Below are 18518 nucleotides of genomic sequence, written 5' to 3'. Positions count from 1 at the left end.
CCTCTATACAATTAAAATTCTGTTTGGATTTACATATATATATATAAACAAAAGAAAACAACCCCCCCCCCCCCCCCCCCCCCAAACACATATTTCTTATGGAATAAAATAAGGAGACTGATTTTTTAAATCTATGAGCATGTTTGATTCATCTAAAATCCAGTGGTGACATGTAATAGCGCTGCTTACTGTCAACAAGAATCCACCAACATACCCAGAGATGTTAAATATATTGTGTTATAAATAATATTGGGTTCATAAGAATATGAGCATGTACATCATCCTTTGTTTATATAGCTACCGGATACGCTACTATTCTTTACCTAAAAAATATAATAAAATTTAATAAAAAACAGGATGATTATCATGTCATAAAAAACATTTAATCATCAAAAATATGTCAAAAAATTTGAATATTTACATCAAAATCAGCAGTAAAAAACACTTATTACAGAACCACTTATTAAAATAAGTGCAAAAAGGACAGAATCTGTAAATAGTAAACATCTGTGAAAGAAATGCAGCTAATTAACAAAGATGATATCAACAATCTAGCAACGAATTTTAAATTAGGAACCTCTCATCCACCAGAGTCTTGTTGGCGAGGTTCTTCCTTCCCAAACTGTTACGCAAAAAGCGAAATATCTGTAAAGAACGAGAAGGTTGATTACTGCGAGTACTTTTTAGGCGGTGCTGAGAACATGCAGTACGGACAACAAATACTGACCACTTGCTGCACGTATGTAAGCACAGCTGCAAGCAAAAAGCTCTGGGATCCAAGGTCGACGACACAGAAGAACAAGGTGTCAAAGATCAGCAGTGTGGCCTCATTTCCATAATACAGCACGTTACTAAAAGTGTGCGCCTTATCTGCCACGAGAAGTGCAAACAGACATCATGTACACACACGTAGGTGGAGACAAACAAACTGAAATGTACTCTGGCCCAGACCATCACCATTGTAAAAGATGCTTTTCTCAGTGGGTTCAAGAAACTCCATCCCTATGACACTCTCAAACGTCAGCTTGTCCTTCACTATGTAGTCCATGTCAGAGTGGGCCTTTTCAAATGATACGACATAAGACAGAAATAAGCAAACTGTTCTACTAGAATCAGGTCAGATCAAACTCTGCTGCTTTTAGTTTGCTGAGTGAGTTTATTCTTGAGTGTTTGTACTAACATGGTCAATAACACATCCCAGGAAGTGGTTCATGGCTTGGTAAGCTTTGAAGTGCGGCTCGAGCGAGCTGAGCGTGGATGCGTCTGTTAGTCGTGATGGCTGGTTCCTCTGGAGGACAAGACACAATCAACTCCTTTAAAGGCACTTATGAATAAAAGTTACCAAACTGATAAAAGCTCTGAGAAACCCCCCCCAAGAAAACCACTGCTTTGACTTCATATGGTAAATGGTAAATGGCCTGTATTTATATAGCGCTTTTAATAGTCCCTAAGGACCTCAAAGCACTTTACATATCCAGTCATCCACCCATTCACACACACATTCACACACTGGTGATGGCAAGCTACGTTGTAGCCACAGCCACCCTGGGGCGCACTGACAGAGGCGAGGCTGCCGGACTCTGACCACCACCAATAGGCAACGGGTGAAGTGTCTTGCCTAAGGACACAACGACGAGACTGTCTGAGCCAGGGCTCGAACCGGCAACCTTCCGATTACAAGGCGAACTCCTAACTCTTGAGCCACGATCGTCCCACTCATAAACATTTTCATATCCAAAATGTTTATGAGTTGTACTGCAAGGACAAGACCTGAAGCTAAAATTAGTCCGTGTGATAGTTTAGTGCAACACCACAGACAGTATAAAACATGGGTGTAGCTACCATGATGTCGCCCACTTGTTTGGGGAGTCCTGTTGCCATCTTGGTGTTTTGAAACCAGATGTGGCGAGTGGGGATGGGTCTGACTATTAAATCTGATGCTCATTGGTTAACGACTTGTCATTTCCAGCTCACTGTCAATGCTAAAACACCCTTCCTGAAACTTAGAATGACTCAAAGATACAAAACAGACTGAATGTTTTAGTCAGTATGACCTGAAGTCAGTGACTGAGAACTTAACAGTGAACAGGAAAGTGTTTAGGAAGATTTGAACAGAGGGTCTATTTTACATAAACTTTTTACAACCACATCTGTCACCCCCTGGTGGCCTTACAAAAGAATGCAAGCTTAAAGTACTTCTGTGTTGGCTTCACTTTTAAACCCCGGGAACCACATTTTATATGATTTGTGTAATACCAATTTCTACTACAAGACTGTGCAGTGATATTTGTGATGCAAAGAAAAGAAGCCAAATAAATGTAAACATCAGAGCAGCTTTTCCATGGCTGTCTGTCATTACTGGTAGAGTACATATGTTTAACAAGTTCCGTTCAGACAACTGCTTTAAACACTTTTACTCTCTTATTAGAGGGATAGGCAGCTGTACTGATCAGTCTGCAGACTAACAGTACCATTAAACAGAACATTCATAGCTGAGGTGCAGACATGACTGTGGTCAGGACTTACCCTGCTGATTGATTCCTGTATTTTTTTATAATGCATCCCCAGACGGCTGGTAAGAGACACCTGAAAGGTCTGGACTTCTGTGTTGGGGAGTAAACCCCTCTGAGCACACAGTGACTCCTTAAAAAAATAAATTTAAAAAAAGCATGTAAGTCAGCTGAAAACACTAGTGAGAGGTAGACTAAAAGCCTGTTGGGGTACATACGGCTTCTCTTCTCAAATTGTTGTTCATCTCCTCCATGTTTGTATCTGCATGTCCATGAACCGAACGGCCATGAATGTAGTATCCAAAGCAGCGATATGATAAGATAAACACAGAAATCTGCACAGAAACAAACACAAAAAAAATGTTTATCCAGGCCATAAAGACAGAAAAAAATGGCTTCATGCAATGCCCGCTACTTACATTACTGACTGAGCAGAGATCTACAAACTGACGGATTTTGTCCTCCACAAAGTGTGCATAAAACACAGTGAAGAAAATCACCTGTAGGGTTTAAAGGACATCTTTTAAGGGGTTCAAAGGGGTACATTTCACTGATACCTTAGGAAAGGTATGAGGTGAGAATGGATGTGAAGGAAAGAAAAGTTAAGTGAGCAAATGGAGGCTGTGCACCTGCAGAAGCCCAATGCAGAGCCACAGCAAGGCTGCCACACCATAGCGCAGTGTCAGGCTGTATGAGGGGGTGTATTCTTCGGGAGATCGCTGTAAATTTGACCAGGGGTCCCTCAAGGCCAGGTTTGAGAAGCCCAGCACCTAGATAAGACAGGATGGCATGTCAGCAACAAGAATTTGAGATGTAGCAAAAGCTGCAAAATGAACAAAAGGGCCATAATTGTGGGAGATGTACCTCAAGGAAGAAAAGCACAGTCATGATCTGAAAAGTCGGACTGATCTTGCGGATTGTCTGAATCTCATTCCATTCATTGGCCACAAAGTAAGTCCTCCAGATGCTGACTGGCGAGGTGTCATGTTTTGATTCGCCACTCACTGAAACAGTAGTCAATGTGGATAATTATTTTAAGCAACTAGTCATTTACCACTTATGAAGCTAAAAGTAAGCATGTTGATACCTGGCACAGATCTATTAGTTTTAGTTCGTGGCCTCTCCCAGTCGATGAGAAATATATCAACCGTAACCTGCAGGGCCAGCTTATGGAGAAACTGGACAGCCTTGGATACAATCACACCAAATAACACATTTTCAGTATTCCAGATTGAAGCATACCATCTAGCTTTCAGCAAGGATACTGCTCATTGTTATATCTGCTCAGCTGGTGTCTAACCTTTAGAGCAAAGGCGCAGCCGATGTATGTCACAAACTGCTCCTCCTGAGCCGGCAGTGGTAACAGGACTGACACAAACTGTTGGGCCTAAGCAGACACAGACACAAATAAGTACCAGAAAGCAGCAATCACTACATCTAAATATTAACAGTGCTGATAAGGAAAGGTAGAGGAGGAAAAAAACTTGCCTTTAATGTCTACAGAGTGGAGAGAAGAAAACAAAAGCTGTTAAAAGCCATGCAAAAAGACTGAAGTGGAAAAAAAACTAGAGAAAGGAGACATTGACATTCATATTAAAGAGCTCACAAGAATAGAAATAATCCTATAAAAGAAAGACCTGCTGTTTAAGGGAATGAGACATACTTTGTAAAAGATAAGCCAGTAGAGTCCAGTTCCCACAGTGACAGCAAAGAAAACATTGGCCAGGTCACCAGCATAAAACAACAGAAACTTCACCATCGTCTGAAGAAAGACAGGAGAAACCAACATTACTTCATGTGGTTACAGCGACAGATAGTTCTGAAGTACATTAAAGGATAAAGGCACAGGACCTCCAGATCAATGAAGGAAGATGCAATCCTCCTCTTCCAGCTGATGGTCTTCAGCAGGGAATAGAGCACGGCCACCCCACCCAACACACCCAGAGCAATCTAAGCAAGAAAAAAAAAAAATCAGAGTTGATCCTGCATCGCTTTTTGCTGTAACAGCAGCTGCATACAAGAACTCCTCCCCTGTGTTTCATCAACATTTCTTTCAAACTTTTACTCACATCTGTCTTTAAGCGAGCCTCACTCTGATCCATCTCATACTCTACAGCAAAGGTTGTCTAGAAGAACACAAATTAATTCAGTGCAAACACTCAAAAACTTGCTTCGAGATAAACAAATCAACTAATTTAGTCAAACTTAACAACTGAGATCAAGGGATTAGGTGTAATCGTCAAAATTAAGCTTTAAACGAAAGCATAATGACAACAATGTGCGAGTGTGCGACCCACTCACAGCCACAGTTTGAGTGTTGAGATCCGTGATGAGAACATCTGTGTAGGTCACAGTCATTAGAGGGGGAAACACCTTCCCTTCCTGGGTTCGTGGAACCAACTGAAACCTACCAAACACGTCTCATCAATACCAGCAAAACCAATCAATCAATCAATCAATCAATCAATCAATGCTTTATTCGCCACATGCAGGTTGCCCTGCAGTGAAATGGGACCCCCCTGACCTTACACACACAACACAGACATTAAATGGGGATACAAGTCAGAGATCGGTAGCGTTACAGAAAAAACACTGAAATATACACAACAATGGGAAAGTACAAGAGGACAAAAAGAGACCTCTACTGATGCTGTGCTTCTATGGTAGGACAGCATGAGAACAGGAAACAAAAAAACTCCTCTGCACAAAAAGCACATAAATGTCCACAGCACAACTTGTGAAAGACATTACAAGCCACAGGATTGGGTGGGGGGTGAAGAGTAATCCGAAGCGAACACAGCAGCCGCCCTGCACAGCGCTACCATTCCAGCGCCGCACACAGACCCGCCGTGTTCCCACGCAGGAAACAAGCATCGAAGGCGTTTGGAAAGGGAGGGGGATGAGTGCATGTTTATCAGTGTAAGTGTATGTGTGTGCGTGTCCAGAGTTCAGCTGAGACAGTGTCCTCCGCCCTATCAGGCTAAGTAAACAGTCTGCCAGCCAACCCAGGTGGCCTTGCATTGAATGGGAAGAATAGTCAACACACAGTCATTATCTGGGAGTTTTTGTTTGGCTCCAGCCTTGGACACTCCGACACTGGTCTCTCAATCTCCCGTTGGAGAACCGCGAGCCTCCCCATGATGGTATCAAACTTCCGTTCCGTGGTGTTGTCATTCTTTTGACTCTGAGACCCCACAACTGCAGTGAGCCGTTCTGCGATGTGATCCAACTTTCGCTCAAAGATGTCATTTTGAGCAGGCCTCTCCTTGATGTATCCCAATATACGCTCAATGGTGTTATTTTGAGTCTTCACAGCAGCTGTAAGCGTCTCCAAGGTCTTAACCATGCTGCTTTCGTTGTGAGAAGTCGCGCCTCGTCCCATCGTTTCAATCCCAGCGGGCAGCCTTGGGGTGGTTTGAACAGCCGGTTCCGCTCTCTTAATTCTCCGATAAGCCAGGGCCAAGCCAGCTCCGATCAGCATGAACCCTGTTATCATGGTTCCGAATAGGTAGATATCTTCAGCGTCCTCGATCGACAGTTCCGCCAGGCACATGAGCCTCCATTTCTGCCACCCGTCCATCGTGTATCCGGCAGGAAAAGTCCCTCCAGGGCACTCAGGCTCTCCCGAGCCCAGACTTCTCGTTGAGAAAAGGGTGTCAATAGCATTCAGAGACCAGTTGATCAAATCCATAATTCTCTTTTAGGTCTTAGAGAACGACAGTGAGAGACTGTTCCAGGGAAAGTAATACACACAAGACAGGACAAGGACACAAGAGGCTAAGCAGGGAAGATAAGGGGAAGGAGGAGGAGGGAAAAAGTGCGACCACCTTCGCCGAGAGCCAAACGAGAAACCATCATTAAGAACTCATAAAAAACATGAGTTTCCTTATTTCCACAGCGGGAGCCTACCTTATTTTAACACTGCTGGCTACACGGATGACTTTAGGCTGAGAACTTGTGCTCTTTTCTCTTCCGCTCAGGGTGTCGACGAGAAACATTCGTCGAGACAAGTACCAGTTGTTCATGCTCTCTGTATAAAAACAAAATCATTTGTCAAAGAAATGCAAGCAAAAACACACTTATAGCTGTGAAAAAGTATTTACCCCCCTCCTTCTTATTTTTTGGCTGCATATTTGTCACACTTACGTGTTTGAGGTCATCAAACAAATTTTAATCAGAAGAAGAGAACCTGAGTAAACAAAAAATAAATAAATTCTGACACAGTGCCAGGTAAGGTCGGATAGCTTTTCCCCCCCTTTAATAAACCATCATTTAAAAACTTCATTTTGTACTTACTCTGTCTTTCTTTGTTTGATTATTTTTTGTTTGATTATTGGAAACATGTAAGTGTTTGTGGGGGGCAAATGCTTTTTCACAACAGTCTATATAAATCCAACCTTGGTTGATGAATCTTCCATTGTATTGCTGGTTCTGGATCAGTGTGGGCAGGGGTAGAAGTTTTGTGTTTTCTCCTCCACCGAGGTCCAGGAAGACGTCATAGAACAATGGTTCGGGGTGGGTGACAAACAGCTGTGCTACTGAGAGAACACACTGCGCACACACAGACAGCTTATATTACCACTCAGCATTTTAGAGAGTTTGTATTCTTTTTCTCAGTCAAGTGAAATAAAAGAAACTCACACTTTCTTTGTAAGCTGTCCCAAAGCTGAAGGCTGCTGCCCGTTTGGTTTTTGGCTGTGGACAAAGCTAAAAGAGCGAGGAGAGGAAGACGACAACATGCTTAACACGGAAAAACTCCAACTCTTTTAGTTAGGTAAGAATCACAGAATAAGTTAACAAAACTATCGGAATACTTCATGTAAAGGATAACATCATGACACAGTGATTCTGTTACACTCGATACATCGCAAGACAATAATCTGCAATACAATTAGACATCTTTACAGAGAAACAAAAACTAACATTAAAAGGCAAAAAGGGGAATATTCACTGTTTCATTTTCTTATTAGTAATAAACTCACAAAATGTCCCAATTTACAATTACAATTTACATTCACTGGACACTTTAAATAGTCTTAATTCTTCATGGCACAGATTTGACAAGGTGCTGGAATCATCCCGTAGAGATTTTGGTCCATATTGACATGACAGCATCGCACAGTTGCTGCAAATTTATTGGCTGATAATACATGATGTGAATCTCTGGTTCCACCACATCCCAAAAGCGCTCTACTGGATTGATATCTGGTGATTGTGGAGGCCATTTGAGTACAGTGAGTTCACTGTACTCATTTGGCTCTTAAACAGCTTCTGCAAATAAGTCTAATTTTCTAAGGGGCTGTGCTGTAGAGTAGTATTCAAAGGGTTTTACCTGCAGATTTTGTCCTCCCACTTGCTCCCATCTGAGGAACTCTCCTCTGACATTGTAGACAGCAGCAAGCAGTCTAATGTCTGTGTTCTGACAAAAAACACACACAACAAAAATGTCAATTAAAAGAACATTTACTTTTTAATTTTACATCTCAATTTAAGGTGCCAAAAAATGTTTATTTACTGCTATCATTGTCTTTCACAGTTATTTTCATTACTATTCTGTTTTAATGTAAAGAGGCTTAAAGTCAAGTACTTACCTTGTTTTTACCTCTGAAGCTAAACCCAATTGGAACAGGATCAGTCTGAAGCACGCGAATGGCAACTCCTGGTTCATCCCCGTAATAAAGCCACGGCAGATTAGCTCTCCTGAAGAGTTGTGAGCATTCACTCAGGGTAAACTACAACAGGATTCATTCACGTTTACAGAAAGGTCGCATAATTTATACATGATTACCAGTAAGAAATGCCTTGGGTTGAGCTCAAAGCAGCCCTGAATCTGAAGATGTTGTTGAAGAGTGCACAGGCATCTGTAGATGCACTGCTGAAAGAGTGCATGTTCATCACACACATGTTTCCAAGAGCCTGACACGCCGTCAGGTTGGAGAAGCCCTGTAGGAACACGACTTGTTTACACAGCACTGCTAAATACATCAGAATAATACCGGCACACAGCACTCGTAACAAAGCACATTACACATATTTTAAAAGCCACCTCAGGGGTTGGCTTTAAAAAAAATCTAATGATTTGTGACAAGTGACATAGTAGGGACATTGTTTATGACAATATTGGAATGTGACTTAAACTTGCTTCCCATGATTTTAGATGAAGAATTACTTATAAAATACATAAAGTCTTGGATTTACAAGGCAAGCTGAGGAAGAGGAGTAGAGGTTTTCCAGGAACCAGGCTGACTGGACACTGAACTTCTGCAAGGCGAAAAACAGATCAGAGTTTAAAAAAAAAAGAAAAAAGACAAAGAAAAAAAGAACAAAAAAAACCATCAAAAAATTTACCAAGAAATCAGAGAGAAGGAGACTCACCAACTGAGAATAAGTGACAGTGGGATTGACATTGGTGGAGATGATACCAGGAGGGAAACATAAACCTCCTCCCTGGGGAGAGAGAAAAAAATAAATCACAAAACAATTACAGATGCAATCCTATAGCCTCTTAATTTAATGATGTGGGATGTTTAAGATGTCAAAAGGGTCAAGATTGTCTGGACTCACCGGGACGTTAGGAGATTTACATGCACAAGAGGTATTAACGTAGGCAGCCAGACATCTCTCACACCTAAAAGGCAATTTTAGGTATCACTCCATTTCTCACATACCATACAAGCAAGATCTGCAGTCAAGGCAGACTTTACTACAACTCAGACAGAACTAGCAGGAGTAAAAACAAATGTCTGTGCATACAAAAAGAACGCTACGTCCAGATAAACAGAATCATCTTTTTGGGATCAATATTGGACATTTTAAAATCTCTAATGCTGCCTTTCTGTGCCACAGTGGAACAGTGAAATCATCTGTTTCGTTCAAAGTACAGTCTCTGAACGAAATGAGACTGTACTTAATTAATCTCTTCAAATATGCAGATTTTAGTCAGACAAAACACCTGTCTCCATTCCTGTTTGGTACCGACAAAGCAGGACTGTCTTCATCGCACGTTTCACACCTGGCCTCTTCCAAGAGGGTTCCATTGAGATCTCTTTCCACTGAAAAACAAAAACAACCTTTCATGCAGCAAATGCACAATTATTACGGTTTTTCATTCAATTTATTAGCTTATTAGTTTGAGAGGGAGATTCCCTCTGCACAGGTTGCCAACACAGGGTCACAGACAACCATGCACATTCACATTTCATGTCTTCGGGCTGTGCGATGAAGCTAGAGAGAGCTTGCATAAGCAAAGTAAGAACACACAAACTCCACACAGAAAGGTCCCCAGCTGGACGGCAGATTCAAACCCAGTACCTTCTTCTATGACAGTACCAACGACTGTACCACTGTTTACTGCATTCCTATTACCAGTGACTCACCCAGGACATCACCAGGGGGGCACTGGCACTTTCCGTCATTACTGAGGCCGCCTGGACAGCGAATACAACCGAACCCATCTTTTGTGACGCCCTGTAAATAAAAACAGAGAACACTGTAAGAGCTCACATAACCTAAGATACAAACTATCTTACATCAAATTAAAAAACAAAACAAAAACGAAATAAAAGTGAAAAACTATACGTACCGGTTTGTTTGGGAGACATTTCTCACAAGAAATGGACGCTTTATCAGTGGTAACAGTTTTGTACCCACTCTGGCAGACACAGCTCAGTCCTGAAAACAGTAAGAAACCCAATTTAAACTTTGAGGGAACACTGGATATGTTGCGTAGCTTTCAGCTCAGAGATATTAATGCAATGACAACCCCTCCAAAATGTTTTAAACAATGTTTTAACAGTGTTTTTATGTGGTGTTTATGCTGTATTTGTTTTTTGTTTTTGTTTTTTTACAAGTAAAGACCAAGCGAAGAAGTGGCCCTGCCACAATGTGTCACAAAACAATGACAGGCACACATCCTTCTAGATTGGCAGGTTTAGTTGCATGTATCTCATTTTCTTCAGTCTTTTTTTGTTCTTTCTAAAGGAATTGTTTCTGCAGTTTCTGCAAACAGAATAAAGAGCAAATACACAGGATACAGGATGTGATTTCACAAGCTTTGATCTACACATCCTCTACTGAGTTTTCTTTTTTTTTTTTTATGAAAAAAAGGGGATGACATTTATCTTCCCCTCTAAGCTTAATGCTATCTGTAGGCCAAACTACAACGAAATGAGAATCCAACTTTCACTGCCAGCACTCCTAAGTAGACTGATCCTGTATCCTTCTAAACCCACACTGATCCATGCATAGCTCTTCAATCAGCAGCAAACAAGTGCCAGCAGACATTTGGAGCATAAAAACTACCCCTGGCTAAGTAAATGAAAGCAATTCAGAGCAGCAGATTGTCATATTTTGTCATCACCCTGGCCGTGGCTCAGGGGGTTGGGAAGCGTATCTGTAACACGAAGGTCGCCGGTTCGATACCTGGGCTCTCTGTCCTGGTCATCGTGTCCTTGGGCAAGACACTTTACCCTACCTCCTACTGGTGTTGGCCAGAGGGGCCGATGACGCAATATAGCAGCCTCGCTTCTGTCAGTCTGCCCCAGGGCAGCTGTGGCTACATGTGTAGCTGCCTCCACCAGTGTGTGAATGCGAGAGTAGTGGAATTGTAAAGCGCTTTGGGTGCCTAGAAAAGCACTATATAAATCCAATCTATTATTATTACTGAGTGTCAAACTGATAATCTACATCAGAAATTTGTTGCACTGTTTGTTGGCTTTGAAAGTGATGGCATAACTGCACTGATGTTCAGGAGGGGCAAACACACTCGAGTGTGAAAAGATTAACCCTAACCACCCCGTCACTCACTGTATGAATCAGAAGTTAGAACTAAGTCCTTGATGCTGGATTCCTTTAAAAGCAGACAGTTTTCATAGTCTAGATAATCTGCTGTGGTCTAGTTCTCTCTTAATTTAAGTACTGTGCAAAAGTCTTGAGGGACCCCTCATTTCTTTATATTTTGCTTCCAAGGAACCAGATCTTCTTGTAATGTTTTTTTAAAAGCTGCCTTGAACAATAGTTCTTCAGTTTTTCTCAGTGTAATCCTTATACCCAACAATTTTAAGATGATTCACATATGAATCATTCAATCATAAAACCCCCCACCAAATGGTATTTCAGTCAGTGGTGTCATAGAACTTGTGAAAATTGAAGGAATTCGGAACACAGAGAAGTACCATCAGGTACAGCAATGTCATTAATTTATTTTCTGTGGTGCCTATAACGGGAGACGAACCCAGACGTGCCTGAAAGCGAGAGCCACGTGTGAGCTACCGATGACGATTTTTAGTTAACAAAAACCTCCATGTTTTGCAAAAACAGGCAAGAAAACTGTCCCCACTAAAGCTGGAAACGACAAACTTGTTTCATCAAATGAAGCAAAAAACAAAAACAAAAAACAAAAAAAAAAAACACTGCATGAGTACATAGAGGGTGTGACGGCACAGGAGGAGGAGATACGAGCAGCTGGAGATGTGCGACACAGAGTAAACAAATTACTCAACCAAGTGCTGTAGCACTCGGTAGCTTCACTTCATGTGACAGGAAGAGCAAACGACGGGTTAAAATCACTGATTCGCAGCTGGTTACAAACTCGACACAGGATACAACATCCCAGGTAGAAAATATTTCTTCAGTTTTTAAATTTTAGTATATGATAACATTGTACAGCTCCCAGAGTTACACGGTTAAGTTACTTTTGTTATTGTTAAACTAAAGTGTTGGGCAATCGTGTAATAAAGTGAAAGCACTACCCGTTATGCTCTTTTTCCTTCTTACATTTGATTTATGTGGTGACTCTATAATGCTGCTGCTGCTGGCACTTTGTGGGAAAAGATTCACACTTTCGGTTCAATGGTTTCAGTGTCTGATTTGGAAAAGGAGGGAATAAAACATTCAACATTTCTCATTGCTTCATCTTGACAAAGATGAAGCAGCAAACATCCAAAGAAGAGCTTTAAATGTCCTCAAAGAAGCCTGGAGAACGTTTCCTGAAGAGTACTTAAGACATTACGAGAACGTTGGTCTAAGAAAGTTCACGGTGTGATAAAGAATAAAGGTGATCATAATAAATATTGGCCTTCAAGCTGGTTAGAATTGAATAAACTCTGTTTTTGCCCTATCTGAAGTATTTTTATTTTGTGAAAGATTGAGAAACACCGTCAAAAGTGGAAAAAAAGGACCTAACATCCAGTCTTTTTATGGTTAAAGTGATACATAGTGCTAAAACAGAGTTTATCCATATGTAATTTTGCTAATAGGGAATCCTACTTAATTCTTTCTAGAACATAATCAAGAGTAAACCTGATCAATATGATGAATGAGAAAATGTGGTTTGAGTAATAAAATGGTTTTAATGCTTGACTTTTGCCTAGATTCTGGGCACATTGTTACAACTACGGTGTGTCCTTGTCTCTCTCTATGCGAGTGAGAGCACTAAGCGGGCAGCGCGTAAAAGACAGAGAAATGTGAGTCTCTGGTCCATCATGCATGATTTTGAATAAAAGAATTATATTGAGTAAGTTGCAATTGATAAACACAGAGTCATGAAGACAAAAGGTATATTCACATGTGACAGAGCTGAAAAGAAGTAAAGCAGTTGAAGTGTCATGATATCATATGTAATTGAGCTAATGAGAAATCATGTTTGTGTACAACATAGAAAAAAAGAAAATGTAACTATCGTGATTAAGTGAGCTTGAATTTGCCTTAAATTATGTGGGTGAGAGGTCAGAGAGAACGGGAGAAACAATGGGATGGGCCTCAACAAGCAAGCCATGCTTGGTAAAGGGAGAGAAAGAAGGGGAAAAAATGGGAAGAGAGAGAGCAGGTGAAGTGCCTGACAAATGAGTATAAAAGAGGGCTCTTAGGAAGGCTGTTCTTCCTCTAGTTTCCTACAATGGCTAGAGAAAATTAATTACTGCATCTTTTCCCATTTGACAATAGAAAAACCCCCAAAAACAAATAACAACAACAACAAAAAAACAACGATGGTCACCTTTTCCACATATACATATATCATACACCCATAAAGTTTGGGGAAAGCATTAGATGAGCACAGGCACTCTGGGATCTAGGATCAAGTGTGTAACAGGATCTTTTATTTAAGACAGTTTAATTACAACCTAAAATGTTGGAGACAAACTTAGTGAGGCAAGGCTGAGATGGTTTGGACAGAGGGTGGATAGTGGGTACAATTGACAAAGAATGCCAAATGTGGAGCCGCAGGGTAAGAGAAAAAGAAGAAGACCACAGAGGTTATTGATGGGAGAGGACATGCAGAGGATTGGTGTGACAGAGGAGGATGCAGGGACACAGTGAGATGGCGGTAGATGATCTGCTTTGGTGACCCCCTAAGGGGAGCAGCTAAAAGAAAGAAGGAAAAAGAAGTACAACTAAAATGAAGACCTATATGTTACAAAATAAGGTTGAATTGGCAATAAGATTTCTTTATGATCAAAGTAATCCACAGTAGTTGAGAATACACAGCAAACGGTAACTGTGGGAAAACGGAGGCTTCTAACATGAACGGTGCTCATGTCAGAAGCCGTCATTAGTTTGAGAATTATAAATTATAAAAGAGCCATCTATTTAGCTTCCTCTCGGATTATCACAAGTCAGAAGGCTTACAGCAAGCAGGACTCCTCTGAAAGCAGTGTTTGTGTCCTCCTGTGCTCTCCAAGCGCACCTGGCTGCTTTGTGCTCTTGTTTGAAATAATATTATTTGCATGTGATCAGCTCTGTTCAGCATTACTTGCATTTCAGCTCAAACCTGCTGTCTAACTTTACTTAACGTCAAACAGACTCCGTGCATACCTCTTTATCTCAGCAGCGTGCTAGCTCCTGAGCTCATTATTTTTGCACCGAGCACCCTAGCTTACTTTGGCTTCTTTGTGGTTAGACTTAAACTTTATTTGATTAACGGTAAGACACTTTTATTTTCAAAGTGGCGTCGTTTGCTCGATTCCGGTGATGCGGTGTGATGATGGTGAGGTTAACCGACCTGTTGTGCTCCGCCGCTGATTTGGACCGCACCTCACGCACGACAAACTCGAAATATCGAAAAACTCCTCCGCGCCGCAGTCTGATGGAGTCCTGAAGGGGATGGTGAACGGCTGGCACCGCAGGACGTCGATGTACATTAAAATAAACAACGTTACAGGCACTTTGTGTCTGTTAACGACAAACTGTAGCGTCTCCGTCGCCATGGTAAACAACGTTCTTCCCTTTTTTACCCACAGTGCTTTATGCGACGTGATGACGTGATGACGCAAATGAGTAAAAAAAACAAAAAAAACAACAACCCATACCTGAAATAAAACAGTTAAATTCATTTAAAAGATTTCTATATAAAATACTTTTTTTATTTTAGGGGAAATTAATTAGTATTAATCTGACCATTAGTTTAGCTCCATTATAAATTCATAAAGTGGATTTTCTTCATATATGAGATGTAACTTTATTTTAATTTGATTGTAACTTTATTTAAATGTGTACTTAAATGTAAATGTTTCGAATTCTGTCCAGTCCGATCCCTCCCAGTGAAAACGTTAATACCTTTAGCTCTGGTCTCCTGTCTTTTGTAAGTACAATAAATCATAGCAGGTCTGACGGCAGTCTTCTAAACCTTGCCACCTCCCCTTTCACACTTGCTGCTCTACTTCACCCTGTCTGGACGCCCTTCTTTACCTCTCTTGTGCACGGTCTGTTGCTTTGGATGGTTAACCCAAAGTATTTAAACTCAGCTTTAATTTTTACACCTGCCTCCTACATTGTTCTAAATAATACAAAGTTACTTTGATCTGCTCCTTTATTCACAAGAGGCCACCACAGCGGGTAGTTTAAAATAAAATAAATAAGGGTGTTTTCACCGATTTCACTGCAAATAGGCACATTGAAAACCTTCACTGCTTAAGGTACTGATAAACACAAGCTGAAGATCTAACCAGCTTTTCAGAAGAGCAAGATTTTAGAAAATACACCTATTGCAAAGTAGTAATTACTTGTTTTTGTTTGGGTTTTAACGTGTGAGTCATACGGGACTTTTGACAGGAAACATAATCTGCAGCTGCATCTTGCATTTCCACTTCCTTACACAAAGTACGTATGTTAATATATCGGCATAGACCTCAGGGGAGGAGAGACCGCACCTCTTAGTGATCAAGTAAGATTTTAAAAATCTAAAGATTTAAGTGAAACGCTTTAAAACAGGAGAGCAGATAGGAGATGCACAAGCCTTACAAAGAGAGTTCAGGTAAATAACTGAAACTTACTCATTTTCAAATTCATGACGGATCAATTCTTAGTTTAGGAAACCAACACTCAAGGTATGTTTTTTTTTCTAGCTTTTTATGGATAAATTACTAATTTTATTTAATAATTTGCACTTTAGTAATTTGCTGAAACCATTTTTGCTCTTATTTTATTTGGAAAAAAAAACAACAACAACACACACATAGAAACGGGGATATGTTTAGGCTCACAGGACATGATTGTGTTGAATCAACGAGGACACTGGAAAAAAGAGAGCTGAGGGCAATGTCATGCAGATTATTTTTGATGTACAGTGATGTACCAGTTCTCCCAGGAGTTACGCTCCCCTCCAGCAGGTGGCGGTAAGTCTATAAAAAATCAACGGGGTAAGGGGTTAAGCGGGAGAGGCGGGACAAAAGAGATTTTAAGCATGGGTCCATGACTAAAAGTTTAGTCGGGTTTACAGCAGTGACAACGCCCTCCATGCCAGCTTTTAACCAGTATCTGTTGTGAGTGGCTGTGGTGAGTATTTGTTCGGATTTCAAGGAAAGAAGAAAACGTGTTTTTCCTGCGCCTTCTCTTTTGCTTTCCACCAGCAGGACACGTGTTCTCACTGAATGTGCGTTTCGTGGTCGTATGCTAACACACAGCCCATATTTTGGCTCATTTCAGCCGTTTTCCTTCTCTCTCACTTTTTTTTAAAGGTATCTCATAACTTGGTGACCTGGTAGCAGCAAAATGACCATAATCCTGCGACTGAAAGGTCTGGATGCCAAGGCGGGTATTGAAGATATTCGGGCTTTCTTTGGCTCTGTGCGAATTCCTGATGGTGGAGTGTGCATTGTGGGAGGAAGGCTCCAAGAGGCCTTTATTGCATTCAACACAGAAAGAGAGGCCCAGTTGGCCATGCGGCTGACTGGAAATGTACTCAAAGGCTCTAAGGTGACTCTGCACATAAGCAAGATGGAAGAGCTGGAGCATAGATTAGAGACAGTTTTAAAGGAGAAGAAGAAAGCCTCCCACCATGCTGTTAGACTGCGACCACGTGCCGCTGTAAATCGCATGAGTTCAAATACTAGGCCTCGCGATAATACTGCAAGTCTTTCACCTTCTTCTACATACCCAGTTAGTCGTGCTAGTTCAAATCTATCTGTGAAGGCACAGAATGTTCATCACAGTCCTGCAGATATACAGACTTCAGATGCACAATCTCTTGATCCCAGTGCAGCCTTTCTTCTTGGGATTTGTACTGTTCTCCAAGGTCTTCAGCCAACCCACCAAAGAGATGTCCTCATCGCAGACTGTCCTGCTGCTGTAGGGAAAAAGGAGAGGACACCAGAGCAAACTCTAAACTCACAGCCAGGCTACGTCAGGCTCTTTGGTCTGCCACCCTCAACCACAAAAGATGATATCTGCCATTTTTTCAGAGGGCTGACTGTACAGGAAGCCATAGTAAATGTGAGGTTGGGATTAAACCATGGCTGCCTTGTGAAGTTTGCTACAATGCAGGATGCAAGTGCTGCTCTTAACTTTAACCAGCAATCACTGGGCCCCTTCTGCGTGGATGTTCGTGGAGCGTGTGAGAAGATATGGAATAGCGCGCTGCAGGAATGTGAAGATGCTGTTGATGTTGAGGCGATACAAGAACGCCACCAGTACCCTCTTAAAGAAAGTGTAAACCACAGGCAAAAATCTGCTTCTGTACTGCGCCCCAAGAGGAAGTCCATCAACCAGCTGCTAACTAATGGACCAAAAAAGCTAAAAGTTGACAGTGAGTCAGGAACTCCAGCTGTGGAGTACATTGTTATGGTAAGCAATCTGCCAAAAACGATGACCAAGACTGAAATAAAAGAGTTGTTTGGATGTGCAACCATTCCACACAAAAATGTACTGCATCTGCTCGACAAAGAAGGCAACAGAACAGACACTGCTTTTCTCCTTTTTAATCGAACTGAAGATTTCGACTATGCAATGAATCTCACTGGCTGCCACGTAGGCTCCAATACTATTACAGTCTCATCAATCACAAAGGAGGCAATGAGAGAAAAGATGAGCAAAATGCATCTTAAAAGTCTCAAGCATCGTCTAAAGCCCAAAGACCCAAGAACGAAACCAAATCTAAAGAGGAAATCTGGCCTAGTTGATGCCTCTGAGGGGTCACTGGGTGCGGACATGGGCCTGGAAGCTAAGACTTGCCTGTTTATAAGAAACATGCCGGCAGATGTGCAGAAAGATCAAATCAAAAGCCTTTTCAGCAAGTACAAAATAAAGAAGGACAACATTGCGTTACTGCGCAACAGTGAGGGAAGTGGCATCGGTGAGGCCGTGATTCAGTTTAAGTCAAAGAAGCTTGCTGCGCTGGCTCAGAGGCTCCATGGGAAAGACTTTCTGGGGACGAAGGTGCTTCTGACGTGCATTACCATGAGGCAGATGGAGGACATCTTGGCAAAATAAGTTTGACAATTTTTAGACCGCTCTAATGTGGACAGAGCTGTGCGAGACTGTTCAAAGCTTTATTCATTCATTCAAGTTTTTGACCAGTTCTGTTTGTGGCAACATTTCTTGCATGAAACATGATTCTGCTTTTCTAATACCTTCCTGTTCATAAATCATTTGTACTGTTTAAAATAAATCCTGAAATACTTTGTTGGTTTATTTATTCACCAAATACAACTGCCAATGGAAAAATCCCTGTTGGATGGAAGATGGAACTTTCAGAACCTGCACCCAAGATGAAAAGAAACCAATCGAGCTAGTTAT

The 18518-nt window shown here is 41.4% G+C and overlaps 2 protein-coding genes across 5 annotated transcripts; one reads left to right on the top strand and one right to left on the bottom strand.

Annotated features, from left to right (window-relative positions):
- Window positions 1-367: 367 nt before the first annotated feature.
- On the bottom strand, window positions 368-14748 carry tmem67 (transmembrane protein 67). Of its 2 annotated transcripts, XM_085473744.1 has the most exons (28): window positions 14509-14747; window positions 10093-10181; window positions 9887-9977; window positions 9463-9562; window positions 9075-9138; window positions 8886-8957; window positions 8709-8771; window positions 8299-8453; window positions 8102-8210; window positions 7843-7929; window positions 7152-7217; window positions 6908-7061; window positions 6420-6540; window positions 4812-4917; window positions 4580-4636; window positions 4362-4460; window positions 4174-4272; window positions 3811-3897; window positions 3598-3697; window positions 3375-3514; window positions 3140-3280; window positions 2930-3010; window positions 2729-2845; window positions 2527-2643; window positions 1181-1288; window positions 958-1060; window positions 728-870; window positions 368-645 (listed from the first exon to the last, which is right to left on the bottom strand). In XM_085473744.1, exons 1-28 carry the CDS (start codon window positions 14711-14713, stop codon window positions 565-567), a joined length of 2955 nt encoding a protein of 984 aa, XP_085329870.1. In that variant the 5' UTR covers window positions 14714-14747; the 3' UTR covers window positions 368-564. The 2 variants fall into 2 exon arrangements, with proteins under 2 accessions (XP_085329870.1, XP_085329869.1); XM_085473743.1 differs by having other exon boundaries at window positions 2729-3010; window positions 14509-14748.
- On the top strand, window positions 12015-18280 carry rbm12ba (RNA binding motif protein 12Ba). Of its 3 annotated transcripts, none has more exons than XM_085473745.1 (2): window positions 12015-12123; window positions 16463-18280. In XM_085473745.1, the coding sequence occupies exon 2, from the start codon at window positions 16497-16499 to the stop codon at window positions 18210-18212; it is 1716 nt and encodes a 571-aa protein (XP_085329871.1). In that variant the 5' UTR covers window positions 12015-12123; window positions 16463-16496; the 3' UTR covers window positions 18213-18280. The 3 variants fall into 3 exon arrangements, with proteins under 3 accessions (XP_085329871.1, XP_085329875.1, XP_085329874.1); XM_085473749.1 differs by lacking the exon at window positions 12015-12123 and adding an exon at window positions 14576-15669; XM_085473748.1 differs by lacking the exon at window positions 12015-12123 and adding an exon at window positions 15715-16280.
- The last annotated feature ends 238 nt before the right edge of the window (window positions 18281-18518 follow it).

Source organism: Copadichromis virginalis, linkage group LG11, assembly GCF_057382275.1.
Source record: "Copadichromis virginalis isolate Kocher_CV1m ecotype Utaka linkage group LG11, C_Virginalis_male_GT1.1, whole genome shotgun sequence".
Classification (NCBI taxonomy): domain Eukaryota; kingdom Metazoa; phylum Chordata; class Actinopteri; order Cichliformes; family Cichlidae; genus Copadichromis; species Copadichromis virginalis.
This window is presented reverse-complemented; position numbering and strand designations above follow the sequence as displayed.